An 18,681-nucleotide genomic window follows, 5' to 3' on the forward strand; every position below is an offset into this window, starting at 1 on the left:
CCAGTAATCTATTCAGAACTATCAGATCTGCTGTGCTCTTCTAATCTTTCTGTTGCAACATCTAGCCTAGAAATGCTGCACAACAGTTGATCCAAACTGTTACATAGACAAATCTATCCTTTGACTGTGGTGCCAGAAATAAAGAGGCAATATCAGTCAGCTATTTCATAGCTTCTACATATCTGGGTACCAACTGTTTGTTTTGTTGCTACTGACATTGATATCGGGAAGGCAGATCTACAGTTGTCTTAGGCCAAAGGCTCAGAGGTAGATTTTATTTAAAGGAGGCTTCTGGCTTTTACTGCAAAGCACAGTCCCTTGTCTCTTCCTCTGTCTCTCTGTCTATCTGTGCACATGGATAACCCTGCTTTTCTTCCAAATGGGGACCCCTCCAGAAGGCTTATGTCAGGGGGTGTGGCCTTCTGACACACTTCCGGTGATGTCAGGGGGTGTGGCCTTATGACACACTTCCAGTGATGTCAGGGGGTGTGGCCTTATGACACACTTCCGGTGATATCAGGGAGTGTGGTATATGCTAATGAGTTATGCTAATGAGCTCCTGCAGCTCTTTTTCTACAAAAAGACCCCTGCATAGATTCTTTATGTAAGGGTAGGTATTTAAATGTAATCCACTTTGAGTGAAATGCATCCTCTGTTATTTACTTTTTTTATTAAAATGGTTTATGTGAGCAGCTTGCAAGTTTTCATATACCATACAAGTAATCAAAAATGAAACTTAAGTGAACTGTTGAGCCAACAGAAGTTACTAAAATCTGAACATAAACATAGCTGTGTAGATGTGTACTCCCCTTACAAATTAATAATAATGTACACCAGTGTGCTAGTCATTCTACCAATATAAAGGTACTGGTTTATTTGCTCTTCTACAGTTTTTATTTAGTTCTGGGTATACATGGTGACTGGAAAGATGAGTCTGCTTTTAAAAGCCCTATAGGCCCCAAGGGATTGCAATAGTTAATAAAAATTTAGAAGGTGGTATGTTTAAGCTGAGCAGAGGGAAGATGCTTTTTTTGTAATTTTCAGCAAGAAAACCAATGTAGCCACTTAGAACAATTCATTGGGCAATTATTTCAGGAGTATGTTCTTCTGCAAAATGTTTGAATGGACTTTTTCTGGCTATTGTATTTCTAGTGAGTGGTCTTCATGAGTAGCTGCTTCTTTCCAGCTATGAGCCTCCATACATTTCCCAGAGGATACTAGTAAGATCAAGTCTTAATATCAAATAAAATAAATGAATATATTATGGCCTGAAAAATCTGCACCCACCACCTTTAAATTTTTGTAAAGTCTAGTCAGCAGTTCCTGCCTCACTAGATTCAAATATACTCCTCTCATCTATAGTATTTGAGAAAGGGACCTTTGACTACTGAAAGCTTATCCCCTGGAGATCTTGCTGTTCTTTAAGGTGCTACTGGACTCGAACCTTGCTTTTCTACTGCAGACCAACAGGGCTACCCACCTGAAAATCTCTCTCATCCATGTAATTTACATTTATATATAACCCCAGTTTCTTTCACCAACCCCATTTGAGGGGGGGAAAAAAAGGGTCTTGGGTTGGTCATGGGGGGGGGGCTGTGACAAGAAAACAGTGGTGTCTCTACCCACTGGCCTCCAATTCCTAATGGGGCAATCAAACAGAACTTTGGTACCCCTCCAGTCACCCATAACTACGGCTGCCAGGCCCCCACTGCCAATCAACTGGCCAGTGGGGGGACTTACTGGCAGCGCTGGGAGGCCTAGGGTGGTGTCACTTTCAGCACACACTGAGAGTGATATCATCATGTTACAATGATGTAGGACACTCAGTTAATTTGGGCAAAAACTCTATGGTAAAAATGGCTTCTACCATAGAGTTCTTGTCCAAATATCAGTGCCTCTCCACATTGCTGGAACACAATGATGTCACTTCCAGTGTATGCTGGAAGTGATGTCATTGATGTCACTGCAGCGCAGGCCTAGGCCTTCCCTGTACTTCTTGTAAGTACCCCCCACTAGTTGCTGGGAGGGACATGGCAGCCCTACCTATAAGTATTCACATGTAGAATTTAAAATACAAGTAGCATTTAATTTAACAAAGAGGGATGGAAAATCAAAACAAAGCAACATAAAGCCAGAACCAAAGGGGTGGTTAGAGGTTTTTACTGTCTCTCTAAGGACTTTGGAAAGTCTTTCATACTCAATCTACTGTGGCTCGGATGGCTCTCTGTGGTGGCGGTGGTGCTGCCCTTGGTACTTTTTGTGTTGCTGCATATCTCTGGAGGCTGCAACTCTCTCGGGGCTTCTTTTCAGGTTCTCTGTACCTGAACCCAGAGGGCTTCTCTCCTTTTATTCCTCAGAACTCTCTCTCCTTAGGACTCTCCTTTTCCCATCTCAGGAGTCTCTTACGGCTTCCTCTCAGGGACAAAATAGTCTTTCTTCCCTAAATCCAACAGAGGTCCAAACCCACAGGGTTACATTTATTTTAGTGGTAGTGAAAAGCAAGCTGACAATATGCTGTGGGAGCAGAGGATGTTCCCTTCCATATACCTTCTTACTTTGCAAACACAGGCCGATTGGGGGGGGGGGGGGTGTAAATTGCTATCTTGCTCCATGTTTCTCCCACATCCCTCTTGTTCAACATATTTTATGCATTCGAATGAAATTGTAACAAGCTTTAAAATTCCATCAGCTGTCGTATATATTTGTTGAGAAGGCAACTTTATATTTGGAGGCTCTTGTAAGAAAGAGATTGTGCTTTGCTGTGTTATGCATAATAAGCGAAACTGACGGTAGAGGTTACAGAAATCATCCAACAATTTTGATGCACAATACCCATGAACAAATTTCCCAGATGTAATGCTGGGGTCTCTGTTTGTGGAAAAAGAGAATTATATGAACATCTCTGCTAATCTGAGGCTTTTCTTCTTCTGACATTATTTTTATTGGCTGCGAGGTAAATTTTTGTTTCCGAAACAAAAGCTATGGGGGAGGCTTAACCTTGCAAGTAAAAGATAATATAATCAATTGAAATAACCAATAAATGGGATCTAAGGAGCCTCTTAATGTGATGTATAAAGTGACTCTTTCTTTACCTGAGCTTTAAATAAACCTGAGACTGCTTCCCAGAAGTGGCATTTTCCCCTAGGTGTAATATCTTAGTTGTCACTGTGATTGATGTTTCCTTTGAACAAATGACCCTTTTAAACTAGATGGAACTGAGTATCTTACAATAGAAATGCCATGCCTTAGCTTTTGTTTTATGAAGAAAATTTTTTCTTTAAGAATGTTTTGAGGCCCGTTTCTTTTAGCAGAATGATATGACTCACTTTCTGGAGTTTTTGTATCAATGGAATCCTGCATAGCAGTTAAAACGAAATTCATTCAAGAGACATTTGAAGCTTGTAGACTGAGGAAAAGTTAGTGCTGCACTGACTGAAATATCCCAGAAATGGCTAACTTTCAGTGAACTTATTTGCTTTAATTTTTTTTGGTAAAACCTTATTGCTAGTAAGCGCTTGGTTATGCAAGGAATTAACTAGAATATGCATATTGTAATAGAGTTGTGTAAGAATAATTAAAGTCTTGTTCTGATATCTGATTTCCTTCAGGTACTTGGAATTTACTAGATTACATTTTTTGGACCCTGGGTATAAAGGTGGAGTTCTTAATTAAGGTATTATTCAGTAATATTTTTCTTAAATGTGTTCTTATGTTCAAAGGTATACTGTCTTTCACCGCATTTTGAAGAACGTTGAAGACAATGAAGGTGGCCTTGACAAGTTCACAAGGAGTTACCAGACTTTTGGCATCCATAGGTTTGTGGATGGAGGGCTCTACTGTAAGGAATGGGCTCCTGGGGCAGAAGCAGTTTTTCTCACTGGTGACTTCAGTAAGTATCATTCAACATATGAATTAAGTCTTATTACTTAATTATTGCTGCATCTGCAAGTTCACTCTGTTTTTATCATTCTACTTATACATTTTTATTCCTTTAGATAAATGACAAATCTAAGTGCAAACTTCTGAGTAGCTGGGAATTCACTGTAATCTTAACATCCTGTTTAGTATTATGGTTATGCACTGAGAGAGAGAGGCTTGAATGAAGAATGCCCTCTAAAGTTAAAAATAGTATCTGGAGCATTCTTGTACCTAGCATAGACATGGTTGCCAGGCCCCTGCTGGGGCTGAGGGATCCCCCATTTTCCAGGATTACTCCTCCTGGCATTGATCAGCTGGTTGGTGGGGGGAGGTTAATATTACCCAAACTGGACCTAGAGATGGGGCAATTAGCTTTAAAAAGGGTTCCAGAAAGGAATAACACAGGACCTTGTAAGGCTGTGATCACACACACAAAATAATCCACTTTCAGTGCACTTTCCAATTGGATTTTTACTGTGTGAACTGGGAAAATCCAATTTGAAAGTGCATTGAATGTGGATTGAAAGTGGATTATTTTGTGTGTGTGATCGCAGCCTAAGTATGTGTATACCAGGGTGGATCTCAGTAGGGGTACCCTAAAATAAAATTATGAAGAGATTGAGAGTGATTGTAAACACAAACGAATACCTTTATTGTACACAAAATAAAGTAAGAAGAATAAAAATGTAAAGAACCTACACTGTGCACCTGAGAACTGATTGCCTGAGCACTCAAACACACGCACCAGCAAGAGGTTGCACTTATTAAAGTAGAAGGGAACAAGCTGGGAGGTTTAGGGAAGGGACACACAACCTTAAATTCAGGCCTTGTGGTCTGGAGAGTTCCAGGGGTAGATACAGTAGAAGTTCAAGGAGCAGGGTGTCAAAGAGGAAAAGGGAAGCCTGCAAAGTGTTTGCAAAAGGATCCAAGTAGTGGGAGAAACTGGCGCTCTTTCCATAGAGTTGGGGTGGTCTTTTGGTGGGGAAGGGTCCCACAGCTAGACATGGGAACCCACTTTCCAGGAACATGATCGGTCCAAGATATGACGTTTGATTTTGACTGGGCAGTTCATAAATAATTGCTGTCAAAATTGAGCGGGAAGATTAGTAGGGAAATACCTGACATTCTAAGGTGGGGTGATGGTAGGACAGTTTTAGCATATTGACAAAGAACTGGGAGTGAATGATGGATTTAAATATCCTTTTGATGTGGCTCAGATGTTAGGATGCCTTTATCAATTGCTGGATTGGATTAGCGATACTTAAGGATTGCCCAGCTGCCTATCCTTGGAAATGGTTCACATTGCCTTGATAAAGTATCCTTCTGGGGTGTGACAGGATATTGGGTGATGTTCTTAGCACTGAAAGGTTTTTTGTCCTTGAACAAGATATACCATGCATCTGAGCCGGGGTGGGGGGGTTGTGGGGTTACATTTAATCAGTTTTTTAATTCTAGCACACCCATCTTCTTCTTTCCGGGGATTTTCCAATATTATGCCTGAACCCAGTTGCCTTTATAAGACTTCCTGAGTTTCCGATCTCCTGGACTTAGGCTCTAAAAGGGGATGCCTATTATAACAACTGCAACGCTGAACTGCAGGCTGTGGAAGGTCAGTAGTTCAGCAGTTCGAGACCCGAGTTGCCGCATGATGGAGTGGGCTCCCGTCTCTAGCTCCAGCTCCTGCCAACCTAGCAGTTTGAAAGCAAGAAATTGCAAGTAGATAAATAGGTACCACTTCGGTGGGAAGGTAAAAGCGTTCCGTGCGCCTTGGTGCTTAGTCATGCTGGCCACATGACCACGGAAACGTCTTCGGACAGCGCTGGCTCTTCGGCTTTGAAACGGAGATGAGCACCGCAGCCCTAGAGTCGGACTCAACTGGCTTTCGAGCAAGGGAACCTTTACTTTATTATAACAACTACATCCAAAACAAAAGGGGACCCTGATATCCAAGGGGGTCTGTGCTGGAGGAGAGGATTTATTTATACATTTATACCCTGGTGGTTTAGAGGCAGACCCAGCAATGGCCAATCAGGACCCTCGGAAACTGCATCAGGAAAAAGAAGGGGGAGGAGAAGAGGGGGAAAAACTATTTAATTGCTGTTTGTCAAAGAGGGTTTAGAGGTTTCTTAGGCAAGTCAGGATCTTGCTCTGTCTCTAGCTGGTTCATGAGGAAGTGCACTGTTTAGTGTCATGGTCTAGTATGACACATACTGGTTGATGGTTCACATTTGCAGTCTTTCAGCTTTATTTGGAAGTTACAGGTAGGCAGAAATTATCATATAATCTAAAAGATTAGGAAAAGGGTGGAAAAAGTAACATCTTTTAAAGCCTAAAGTAGTCTGGCAGTTAGTGCTGTTCTTTCCACTGTGAAACAGTATATTCAGTATGTAAAACAGGGGTTCTTAATCTTTATGCTATGGACCCCTTTGGCATTCTAGTGAAGACTATAGACCCCTTCTCAGAATACTGTTTTTAGGTGCATAAAATAAAATGCATAGGATTACAAAGGAAACCAATTATACTGAGAGACAATCAAAATATTAAAAAACCCAAATTTGTGATACAGTAATATATGTGCTTCTTTATTGACACATTAAATAACAAGGCAATACATTTAAAATATACTCAAGTTAAATTTTATTTATGAAAATATCTGATTTCTGTTCGTGACAAAAAAAATCACAGGTACTGCTAATACTACTATGGTTTGTTGCCTACATTCATAATGGAAAGAAATGCTAAATTTCAATTAGAGGTTAGTGAAAATAACCCATCCAAGTTTATGGATCCCTGTGAACCGCACATTAAGAACCCCTGATGTAAAGAAACTGTATCTTCATATTTTTGTATTTCAGTAAGTTACATTTGTATTAAGTTGGGGCTGAATATCTGTAGTTCTGTCTTCTCCACAAAATCTTCCATGGAAAAGCAGACAGAAGTAAATTCTAGATATTGGCCCCCAAACAACCCAGAACCCCCCCTTTGGGATGAGTGAAATGAAACACAAGATTTTAGTCTGAAGATGTTGTATGACAATTTTATTTTAAATGATTTGCCGTTATCAGTAATGATAATTCCAATATACACTGTAGACGTATAAAACAATTTTGAGAATTTCTTTTGTTTAAATGTAAATAATTTCCATAATAAATAATAGTCTATAATTTATTTAATGAAATCATATTATGAAAGAGTTCGGTGTTTTCAATGCTATAAAGTTTAACTTAATATCCAAAAAAGCTGATAATCCTACCTATTGTGACTGTATGAGTGTTTCTGTTGAAATAATACCCTTTTCTTGGTTTACTACAGAATTTGTTTTCTACCTTCATCTTTTTTTAAAATAGGACATGTGCTATGGTTGCGCAGGGTGCAGCAGTTTAGAACTCTTTGTCAAATATTGGGTATACTTGCGATTTTCTTATGGAAACTGAAGAATCATAGTTTTGAATTTCATAAATATACCAGATAGTACAATTAGGGTTGCCAACTGTGACTTACCTCGCGGGCGGGGGACTCCTGGGGGATCCTGGCGTGCGCGCGCGCGCTTTGCATGCGCGCACTGCATTCGCATCACAGGGCAATGACGTCATGATGCCGGGCACGCTGGGGGCGGGGCTATGACTATACAAGGGAAAACCATAGACCCATAAAACCATAGAGTTCCCTTGTATGGCCGTGGCCCCGCCCCCAGCGTGCCCAGCGTCATGATGTCACTGCCCTGTGACACGTACGTCGGGGCGGGGTTCCCCACGGGGCCCGATTCCCCGGCGTCTGGGAACGGGCCTCTGGGGCGGGGGATTTTCCGCCCCCCGGGGGGATTTGGCAGCCCTAAGTACAATGCATTTTATATTGCTAAATCAGTCAAATAAGTTTATATTTGCTAGGAAAGAAAGTATGGTTTATATTTCATCCTCTCACCCCAATTTCTATTTGTTTGTCCCCCCCCCCCATTTGGGGGGGGGGTTCCATGGTTTCAAAGGTCCTAGAAATTTTACATCTCTAAAACAATCCTCCGAAAATCAGCAAAAAGGAGGTTGAAAGTGGATGAACAATAATTGGGCAGTAAAGGTAGATTGGGGTTTTTAAATGTCAAATAAGTGAATGTTGAGATAAACAAAGAAAAGAACTGCAAATGTAAGGATGATCCAGTGAGGGAATGAAATTGAGCAGAAGTTCATGTGGGGAATCCTGAACTGTATGACACAGTAGCTCTGTTCACAAGTTCCAGTGAACAGATATACATCCTGCATGTACCTGTGTTCCTCTATTGGTAAAAAAAGAGCTAATGTGTGTTCACTTTACAAATAAAGCTGAGGACCAGTACCTGGATGAATGAGTGGTTTGAATCACACATTTGGTTGTATGTATGTTGAATGTAATATGATTACTTAACACATGTATAAAGAAAAAATAAAGTGGACACTGTACATGAATTGAGTATGTGCTCAATGGAACTTGTGAACAGGGCTAGAGTGTCAGACTAGGGTCTGAGAGACCTCAGTTCAAATCCTCATTCTGCCATGGAAGCTTGCAGGATAATTCTTAGGCTAGTCACACACACTCAGCCTAATCTACCTCACAGGGTTGTTGCGAGGATAAAACGGAGCAGGGGAGAGCTTGGTACGCTGCTTTTGGTCACCATTGGGTAAGGAAGATGGGGCATAAATAAAATAATCAAATGCATATAGAATAGAAGTATAACTCTTTATGATACCCTCTGATCATGAAAGGTCAACATTGTAAAGCTTAACAAAGTAAGAGCAAAGCTACGGTGTTGGTAGCTAAAGTTAGATATGTAAAATAAATATATGGTGGAGTTACAATGGCTGTAAGAACCTGGTGTGTATTTGTTTTCATTCAGTAGCTGGTTGACATATTCTAATTCAGGTGATCTTATTTAGCATCTTGATTAATTTGGTTTGCAAAAAGAGCATAGCATTTTCAAAAATGTCCAGGGGCCAAAAATGCATTTTGGATGAAATTCATTTACGGTGTCCATCATGATTTAAAACAAAATATATTATTGTTTGTGATGGTGCTGGTGATACTGTTGTTATCTGAACAGATGTTGAGTCAAGTGCTAGTCACATTTTAAACTGTTAGAGGTGCACCCACTGCTGTGGATGCCAACATGTCTTGGTTTTACAGCAAATGGAAACTAGAAGTGCAGGAGGTTTCATTCTTTATAGATGGAAGAATTGTACCACTTCTACAGCCCTGTTGCCTGAAGATAAAGTCTGGTCTCTGGTTGATTACGCTCTGTCCTTTACTTTGGTAATGTAAGTTATGTTTGTCTTGCACAGAGGTTACCAAGAGAGAAACTGTTTACCATCACATGCTTTAAAAGGACACAGGATTTAGTATAACCAGGGGTCTTTTGGGGCCAGAGTGCGCTGGAGCGCTGCTCCGGCAGCCCAGGATCTAGCACAAATAGCGGTGGCAGCAAGCCTCGCCCTCAGCTCCCCAGGCTGCGGCCCGTCGCCGGCCTCCTGGGGCGCACGCTGGAGCGCTGCAGCCCCAGGGAAACCTGAGGAGGCCCGTCGTTGGCTTCCTGGGGTCTGTGCTGGAGCGCTGCGGCCCCGGGGAGGCATGAGGAGACCCATCGCCAGCCTCCCAAGACCCACGCTGGAGTGCTGCGGCCCCAGGGAGGCATGAGGAGGCCCGTGGTCTGTGTCCTGGGGCCCGCGCTTGAGCGCTGCAGCCCCGGGGAGGCATGAGGAGGCTCGTCGCTGGGCTCCTGGGGCCCATGCTGGAGCGCTGCGATAAGTGAGGGCTCCGCGTGAGGGATCCGTTGGGATGGCGGGGGATTGATGGGGGTGGGATGGGAGAGCCTTCCCCACCATCTCTTTGCCCTCTTTCTTTTCCTCCTTTCCTTTTCTTTCTTTCTCTCTTTCCTTTTCTTCCTTCCTTCCTTTCTCTTTTCCTTCTTTCCTTCTCTCTTTCTATCATTCCCTCCTTTCCTTCTCTCCTTTTCCTGTTTCCCTCCTTCTTCCCTTCTCTCTTTCTTTCCCTTTTTCTTTCCTTCTCTCTTTCCTTCTCTCTTTTTATCCCTTCTTTCCTTCTTTTCTTCCTTCTTTCCTTCTTTTCTTCCTTCTTTCCTTCTCTTTCTTTCCCTCTTTCCTTCCTTCTTTTCTTCTCTCTACTCTCTCTCTCTTTCCTTCCCTCTTTCCTCCTTCTGCAGCCCAACTCTAGTTTAAACCCCTTCTCTCTTCGCTTCCCACCCCCCGCAGGCTGGCTGGGGAAGGGAAGGGGAGGCTTTTGAAGATGCTTCCCCCTTTTGCTTCCCCTTCCAGTGATGTCAATGGGTGTGGCATATGCTAATTAGTTATTATGCTAATAGCCTAGTAGCTCCTGCAGCTCTTTTTCTACGAAAAGACCCCAGAGTATAACACTGATCTTTATGCACTCTATCTTTATACTGTATACTTTATAGCCCATTAGTTCTCAGCTTTCTGATGTGAGGCTTAACTTTAATCCTAACCTGCAGCATTGTATATGTGTAGACTTTTTTCCAATTGCATATGCTAGTCTTCCTTTCCCTCTAGGCTGACCAGGGGCAAAAGAGAGCATGGTTTCATACCTTCAATAGCGTGTGTAGAAGAGGGGATTCTGGCAGGTTCTGCTTATGCAAAGCTTGCCAGTGGTCTTAAAAATATTATATATATCTCTTCATCAAATAAACATAGCTGTTTTCAAATTCTAATAAAACTTGTTGGTAAGTTTTGGGAAAGTATTGGAAATGAACCTTCTTTTGGTTTTCCGAATGAAAAAAAGAAGAAGTAATTTGCACTATATGTCTTATTTATCATCAAAGAAATGGATTAATTCTCAAGGGGAAGATAATAGAATAAAAAAACCAAGGGAATGGAAAAATGGTGTTCATTTCAGATGGATTTAGCAGTGTTTCCCATGAGAAAATGGGTTTTAAACCCCTAAGATTTAAAAACCACACTGCTATTGATGTCTTTAATTAATGTTAGATCACTTTCACCTTCATTTTTATTGCAGTGGGAAGAAATTGTCATCTATTTTAGTTTAGTACCTTATCTAATAGATTGTAGGTACTTTAGAATGAAAGGATAGTGTATTTTGCACTTTATACAGAATTCAGGAATTTCTTTGCAATTCATCTGAAAGCCCTGTACCATATGGCTAGGGTTGCCAGGTCTGGGTTGGAAAATACCTGGAAGACTTTGGGGGTGGATCCAGGAGAGGGCAGGGTTTGGGGACGGGAGAGGCTTCAGCACGGTACAAAGTCATGGAGTCCACCATTCAAAGCAGCCATTTTCTCCAGGGGAGCTGATCTCTGTCAGCTGGAGAACAGTTGTAAAATCAGATCTCCAGGCCCCACCTGGAGGCTGGCAACCCTACATATGACAAATAATTCAATTGTATGTTCCGGATTCCTTTGGCATCACTGGAGGCATTACCATGTCATGATTCTTTGATCAGGAAAATCAATGCAAGTTGTTACGTTTTCATTTTGTGAAATACAGTGTTTTGTGGAACAGGAATTTTATTATTATTATTATTATTATTATTATTATTATTATTATTATTATTATTGTTATTATTGTTGTTGTTGTTGTTGTTGTTGTTGTTGTTGTCGTCGTCGTCGTCATCGTCATCATCAATAATAATAATAATTTTTTGTTCATAATTTATTTTATTTTAAAAACATAAACATACGGGGGGATCTTTCTTTTAATTTCTTCTTTGACAAACTCATGCTGAAATTATTATACATTTATATATTTCATCTTCTATCATTAAGAATAGCACTTGCAAATATATCAAGTTTATAGTTTATATATCCTTAACAAGTTTTAAATGTCTATATTGTTTACTTCGTATAGTTTTCAAACCACTTATAAAATCTTGACCATGTATTTTTAAATGTGGTTTCTGGTTGTCCTTTCAAAATTAAAGTTAGTTTGTCCATTTCTGCCATTTCCAAAGTTTTGCTTAAAATTTCTTCTCTCGAAGGTGTTTCTGGTCTTCTCCAATATTTAGCATAAAGTATTGTAGCAGTTGCAGTCAAATACAGTATAAGATAAGAGTCATTTTTTTTTTTTACAATTTTCAGGTAAAATATTCAACAAAAATATTTCTGGAACAAAGGGTACAGAACATTTTAAATCTTTTGTAAAATTTCGTGAATCCAGGCCCAGTATTTTTTTGCTTTATCACATAACCACCACATATGGTAAAAGGATCCAACATCATTTTGACACTTCCAACATAGATTCAAGCATTTAGGGTCAAATTTAGCCAATTTATCAGGCGTAATATACAATTTATAGAACATCTTATACATATTTTCCTTATATGAAAATTTTCCCCCACACCTGTGACCATTGATCTAGCTCAATACTATGACCCACGTTTTGTGCCTACTTTATCATAACATTTTTAAAAACTCCGTCTTGGGTCTTATTTTCTAAAAGCAATACATATAGTTTCTTAATGAGTTTCTCATCAGCATACATAAATATCTTATCTATTTCTAATATTTTGTCATAAAAGCCTGTCGGCTTATCTTTGCTATATCTTGATTCAATTTGAGTTTTTTGCCAGCATGTTAAAGTTTCTATTGGTTTCAGTTCATTTCTACTATCTAATAAGTCTTCATATCTTAGAATTGTTTCTTCTTGAAGTAAATTAGGATTTGTAAAGGCTTCTAATGGAGCAACCCATTTTGGAGTCTTGGTGTAAAAAATATTTTTAGATTCTTCCCATACCTTCAATAAAGAGGCTATAATAAAATGTTGTTTAAAATATTTGTGGGTATCTGCCTTCCCATATCATATGAAGGCATGCCAACCTAACAAAAGATCACGTCCTTCTATTTTCAAAAGTCTTGTATTTTCTCAAGTAATCCAATCTTTTATCCATGTCAGAGCTACTGCTTTATAATAAAGCAACCAATCTGGTAATGCAAAGCCTATTTTTATTTAATTCGATTTGTATCCCACCCTTCCCACCGAAGCAGGCTCAGGGCGGCTCACATTAAAAAGTTAAAATACATTTAAACACAAATTCATTACATAGAGACACATCATAAAACTCATATACATTACAGATAATTCCTTAAAGATTCCTTAGAACATTTTTTTTTCAAGACTGGTTTTGTTCAAGATAGGTAGCCGTGTTAGTCTGTCTGTAGCAGTAGAAAAGAGCAAGAGCCTAGTAGCACTTTAAAGAGTAACAATATATGTGGCAGGCTATGAGCTTTTGTGAGTCACTGCTCAATATCTGAAGAAGTGAACAGTGACTCACAAAAGCTCATACCCCTCCACATATTTTGTTAGTCTTTAAAGTTCTACTGGACTCTGGTATTGTTCAGATACCCTGCCAAGTAGAATTGTCCACAATGGGCCTGAACACAGCTTGTTATTATTGTTCTCCTTTCCCTTCATGTATGACCATGTTTGGGAAGCCTTGAATCAAATTTGAAACTACTATCACAACTTAATGCAGTTGTAGGACATAATCTAGATTTATGGGGGCAATTGACTCAAATTTCTGGGAATGCAGATGCCACAGTGAATTTGAATTTGATTGAAGGCTTTCCAAACACAGAGGGAAGAATGAATGGATCATACAAGCATGTGATTGAGCTGTGCTTTTGTCTCTTGTGGACAAGACTCTATTTGTTGTGATTTCTAAATATTATGGCTAGTGGCTAACCATGTGGGTTATAATTGTTGTAGCTATATAGGTATTAATTCTGCTAGTGGGCTCTAATTTCTTTTCTATTTATTGAAACCGTGGTTATAGTTTAGACTGACCTTTTGGTTTCACCTTTAACCAAGGGCATCTTATTGCCTAATACTTTTGTGCCCCCCCCTCTAAGCTGTGAAGTCTTGTGAGCAAATATTCTACTACATGAGCTACTGGCATTAAAGTTGTGAGCAAGCGATTTGGCTACTGCATAAATTAGTTTGCTCTGGAGCCATCGTTCCTGAGCTAAGACAAAAATCTGTGAGCTGGAGGCTAAAAAACTGTGAGCTAGCCCACACTAACTCAGCCTAGAGGGAACACTGGTGGCAATATACAAGTCTAAGTAATAGCAAAATAATGGGCAAAATAATAGACAACTGTAATCGGAGGCATCAGCTCTCCTAATAGCTGATCACTAGGGTTCCCAAATCGGGCCGGGGGGCGGGGAATCCCCCGCTTTGACGGCCCGATTTTTGACTGGATGAAAATCGGGCTTGGGGGAAACCCCCGCGTGCGCGTCACCCGGAAGTGTTTTCCCCTCAAATGGCATGGCCCCGCCCCCAGCGTGCGATGTCACTTCCGGGTGACACACATGCGGCGCGCGCGCGCATGACACAGACGCCGGCCGGTAGCCCCCCGCTCCCGGCCAAAAGACATTTGGCAACCCTAGTGATCACTTCATTGTTGACAGACTGAGATGAAGCAGTGCATAGCTCTTGATCAGGTTGGGACAAAGGTCGTTTCTCTTCTTTCCTGCCTAACAAAGGACTGGTAGGAGCGAAGAAAGAAAGATGGCGCTTAGCTTTCAGACTGCTAGGGGAAGCAGAAGAAGGAAGTGAATGTTTAGCTGCGGAGTAGGGATAGAGCTTTATTTTGCATTTTGTTCATTTGTTTTTATGCTATCCTTCCTCCATGGTTCTCCCCTTATCACAAAAGCTCTGTGGTTGGTCTAGCTGTCTCCTTGTAATCCTGACTTTCCTCCAAGGAGCTCAAGTCAGTGTACAAATAATACGTATCAGACAACCATGTGGTGGACAAATGTTCCTCTGATTATCCCTCCCCCCCTCCAATTTTCAAACTCAAATGAACATTGAAAACATTACTATTTCTCAATTAGGAGTGTTAGATGCTTAGCAAACCATGGATATGAGGCAATTAGTCATGTGATACTTTTAGACGAGAGGCAGTATTCACATTTTGGTGTCCTGCAAAGCTTCTCGGTAAATAAAATATTCAGTGTCATTTACATGTGTTATTGCTTAGTAACTTAGGAACTAAAGGAAAAAAAATAACTATCTTAGAATTTACTGCTTCGTAATAAAAGGCTTCTATACTCTTCATAGATGGCAACATTAAGCTGACCTTGTGGAGCCACTGAAAATGCATCCATGTGGCAGTACCACTTATGGGTAGCCACAGTGATTATATACCATTTATATGGGGTTCAGGTACAGGCGTATGAAGACTTGGTATGGTGTCTGTCTGAAATATGAATGGCATGAAAAGCTCCATGAAATTGGTCCAAAATGTATAGGGAGTATGAAGCAGACATTATGGTCAGTCATGATACTGCCCTTTGGAAGTATTTTTAGCATCCTTTGCACAAGTGGCATAATGAATATATGAAGATGCTCTGTGCTGAGGCCATTAGTCTATCAATGACAGTATTGTCTACTCTGACTGGTTGTGGGTCTTGGACATAGGTCTTTCTTATTACCTACTACATGATCCTTTTAAATTGATACACTAGGGACTGGGTCCTGGGGCTTTTGGTATGCAAAAATCTTCCACTAAACTCTTGTCCCTTCCATTCAGCAGACTTTAGTTTTGATGTATAGGAATGTAAACTATGGAGCATGAATTGTAGTGCAACTCCTTTCTTGCATATGCAGTTTATCCATTGAAATTACTCAATATCAGACCTTAAATAATGTTGTCTTCAAAGAAACGGCATTGGAATGTAGAAATAAAATTCAGGAAAAACATAGGAGGAAAGTCATTACACTTTGTTGCATTTTGTTGCTATAATTAATAATAATAATAATAATAATAATAATAATAATAATAATAATAATAATAATAATAATAATAATAATAATAATAATAATAATAATAATAATAATAATAATAATAATAATAATAATAATAATAATAATAATAATAATAATAATAATAATAATAATAATAATAATAATAATAATAATAATAATAATAATAATAATAATAATAATAATAATAATAATAATAATAATAATAATAATAATAATAATAATAATAATAATAATAATAATGTGTTGCTATAAGAATTTATACTATCAAGACTATAGCTAAGTATAGGGCAGCAGCTTGTGAACCTTCCTTGAAAGCTTTTGTTACATAGGCTTAGTACAGGAGCTAGTTCTAAATGTGATAGCTGAGTTGGGAGATGAACATTGTGAGGAACTGAGAAAGTTGGCATTGGGCAGTAGGCCCCAGCACTGACTTGCAGTAGGCCCAGGGGTCATTTCCTGCAGGAGCGCACAGGAGCAGAGCTCCGGCAGTAAAGAGCCCAGGGGGCGGGCACATGCAACAAGCCCCACCCCCTGCTCCCAGCTGCCCTCAGTCAGAGCAAGAAGCAGCCAGGTACGTTGCAGAGCCCCCCCGGCCCCAAACAGTCCAGTGGCACCTTTAAGACCAAGTTTTATTCCGGTACAAGCTCTCCCTCCTCTGCAAGGACAGATTTGCACCCCCCCCCCAATAGGTAGCAATCCAAAACAGTCCAGTGGAGCCTGAGCGGTGGGTGTTGCCTTCTGACACACTTCCAGTGATGTCAGGGGGTGTGGCGTATGCAAATATGTTATGCTAATGAGTTATGCTAATGAGCTCCTGCACCTCTTTTTCTACGAAATGACCCCTGAGTAGGCCCAAGCACTGGACAGAGAATTAAAACCTGAATTATTTCAGATCCTTCCCTTCGGAGTTGGTAGAGCTGAGAGGTAATCTGTTTAAGACCTGAAAGCTCTAATAGCATGCCCTGGCCAGGCCTGTAGCCATGATGGTGCAAAAAGTGGTAGGGCCTCACCAATCATTTGTCGTACCCCTCCAATCAGTACTAGGAGTTGTTGTGAAATCTGTCACAAGTCTTCTGCCAATGAGAGAGGGTGTTTCCTTCCCTTAGCTTCCCTCCCTCCCAGGCTTTGCCAATGAGGGAGAGAGCCTTCCTCCCTCCTCCCTCCTCCCTTCCAGGCTTTTCCTCTGCACTTTGCTTCCTGCACAAAGTAGTTGCTCCTGCTGTTCTCTGACACACGTGACACAGTCCTTTCCCCGCCTTAGCTTGCTAGCTCATGCCAGTCATGGATTCCTTGGATCTGCAGCATTGTAGCACAGTAGCACATTAAGGTAGAAAGGTTTTTTTGGCTCTATTTTAGCCTGGATGGGGGAGTGTTCAAAGGTGGTTGGAATCAGAGGGCAGCATCAGCATCCTCTGTATTCTGCCTTTCACAAGTGGTTATGATAAATTTACAGTGTGTGTTGGTTCCTATGCAGCTGTTTTGGCCCTTGAAAACATTTGGGGTGGTAGAAAAGAGTTTTGCACCACAAGCTCATAGTGGATTGGGACATCACAGCATTTTAAAATTGCTGTAAAACGGTGGTAATGAATTGGTGCTGGCGACAATTTTGCCTTCTCATTTAACTGGGCTCAACAAGGGGGGAGGGAGTCAATATCTGTAGAGGGGAGCCTCCCCAGCTTCTCTTCCCATCTGCATGATGCAAAAAAGCCACCCTTCCCCTACACGCTCAGAGAGAAACAGAAAATTTATGGTGATACATTGGTGTGGGGGTGAAATATACTGGGTTCAGAAGAATTGAGTGATCAGCTCCTAGTTTATTAGTGATTTCAGCTAAACTCTAAGACAACTCTAGCAGGACTGGAGCCCTGCTTAAATGCATGCAAAACACCACACCCAACACACACACACTCCCGGTGATAGGCTATTTACAAGATAACTACTGTTCAGTAGGTCCCTTTCAGGATCGTGGTAGTCTATTGTTTAGGTGTTCAAGCTAGGTCAGTTCTCTGGTGCACTTTGAGCTTAATACACAACGGAAATTCCCATTTGGCACACTGTAATCCAGGAAAGTGGAAGTGGAACAATATGGGGGTGGAGATCTTCATGCATTTACAAGACTCTGTTCATCATGTGTAAATAAAGGAAGGGGATATATGGTTTTAAACAAAATGGATTATCGTTTCACCTTCTGTGTAGAAGGTTCCCTTGTAGAGACTTTGCAGTACATCATAGCTCATTCATAATAAAGTAAATAAATAATGATGTGCTCACCACCACTGTATTCATTTGCCCCCGTCCAATAAAAAAAATTCTAGCAATGGGCGTTGCCCTGCCCCCTTGTATAAATTGTGGCATCTCATCATCTCGACATGTTTTAATAAACTGGTTGTAAGGACTCTACTGGGAGCTGCTTGGCTGAATTACAAGACTTCCTGCAAACAATCTCACCGATGTAGTTCTTCCATCTTTCACTGGACCATTCCCCCCCCCTTTTTTTCTTGCAGACCTTACTCAAAGCTCTCTTTATGCTTGCCTTTTGACCTTTGTTCTCTGATCTCCACACTGATGAGCTTTTATGCATGTGTTATAAACCTCTTAAGACAAGACATTAGTTTTCCTCAACTCGATGTCTGGGATTGAATGAAGAGACCCTCACATATTCTATGTGTTTCAGTGAAAGTAGAATTTTTAATAGCTCCTGTTAATGACTTGTATCCTAGTACTCCATTAAGCCTTAAGTGGCTCTTCTGCTGAGTTGGAGGGAAGGCTTCCTATGCTGCAGGAAGTCATTCCAGCCTAAGATACAATACCACTCAATGGTTTTATTTGGAGTGACTGGATTAAAACTTCTATAAGGGTTGCCACCAGTAGTTTTAAAAGAAAGTCATTTTAAAGTGTCCTGCATTAAAACAAACAGCTCCACCCTAGCACTGGTATGAAAGAAAAATGTAACTAGATGAATATTTAGCTGTTAAAATACTCCAGG

The 18,681-nt window shown here is 40.5% G+C and overlaps 1 protein-coding gene across 3 annotated transcripts in view; it reads left to right on the forward strand.

The window, feature by feature from the left end:
• The window catches only part of GBE1 (glucan (1,4-alpha-), branching enzyme 1), a 249,753-nt gene that overhangs the window by 52,315 nt on the left and 178,757 nt on the right, over window positions 1–18,681 (forward strand). For all 3 annotated transcript variants that reach the window (XM_015425426.1, XM_015425427.1, XM_015425428.1), the window contains exon 2: window positions 3,720–3,889. In XM_015425426.1, coding sequence (XP_015280912.1) covers window positions 3,720–3,889 — 170 coding nt within the window. The remainder of the gene's footprint in view (window positions 1–3,719; window positions 3,890–18,681) is intronic.

Source organism: Gekko japonicus, unplaced genomic scaffold (genome assembly GCF_001447785.1).
Source record: "Gekko japonicus isolate JY-2015 unplaced genomic scaffold, Gekko_japonicus_V1.1 scaffold207, whole genome shotgun sequence".
Classification (NCBI taxonomy): Eukaryota; Metazoa; Chordata; class Lepidosauria; order Squamata; family Gekkonidae; genus Gekko; species Gekko japonicus.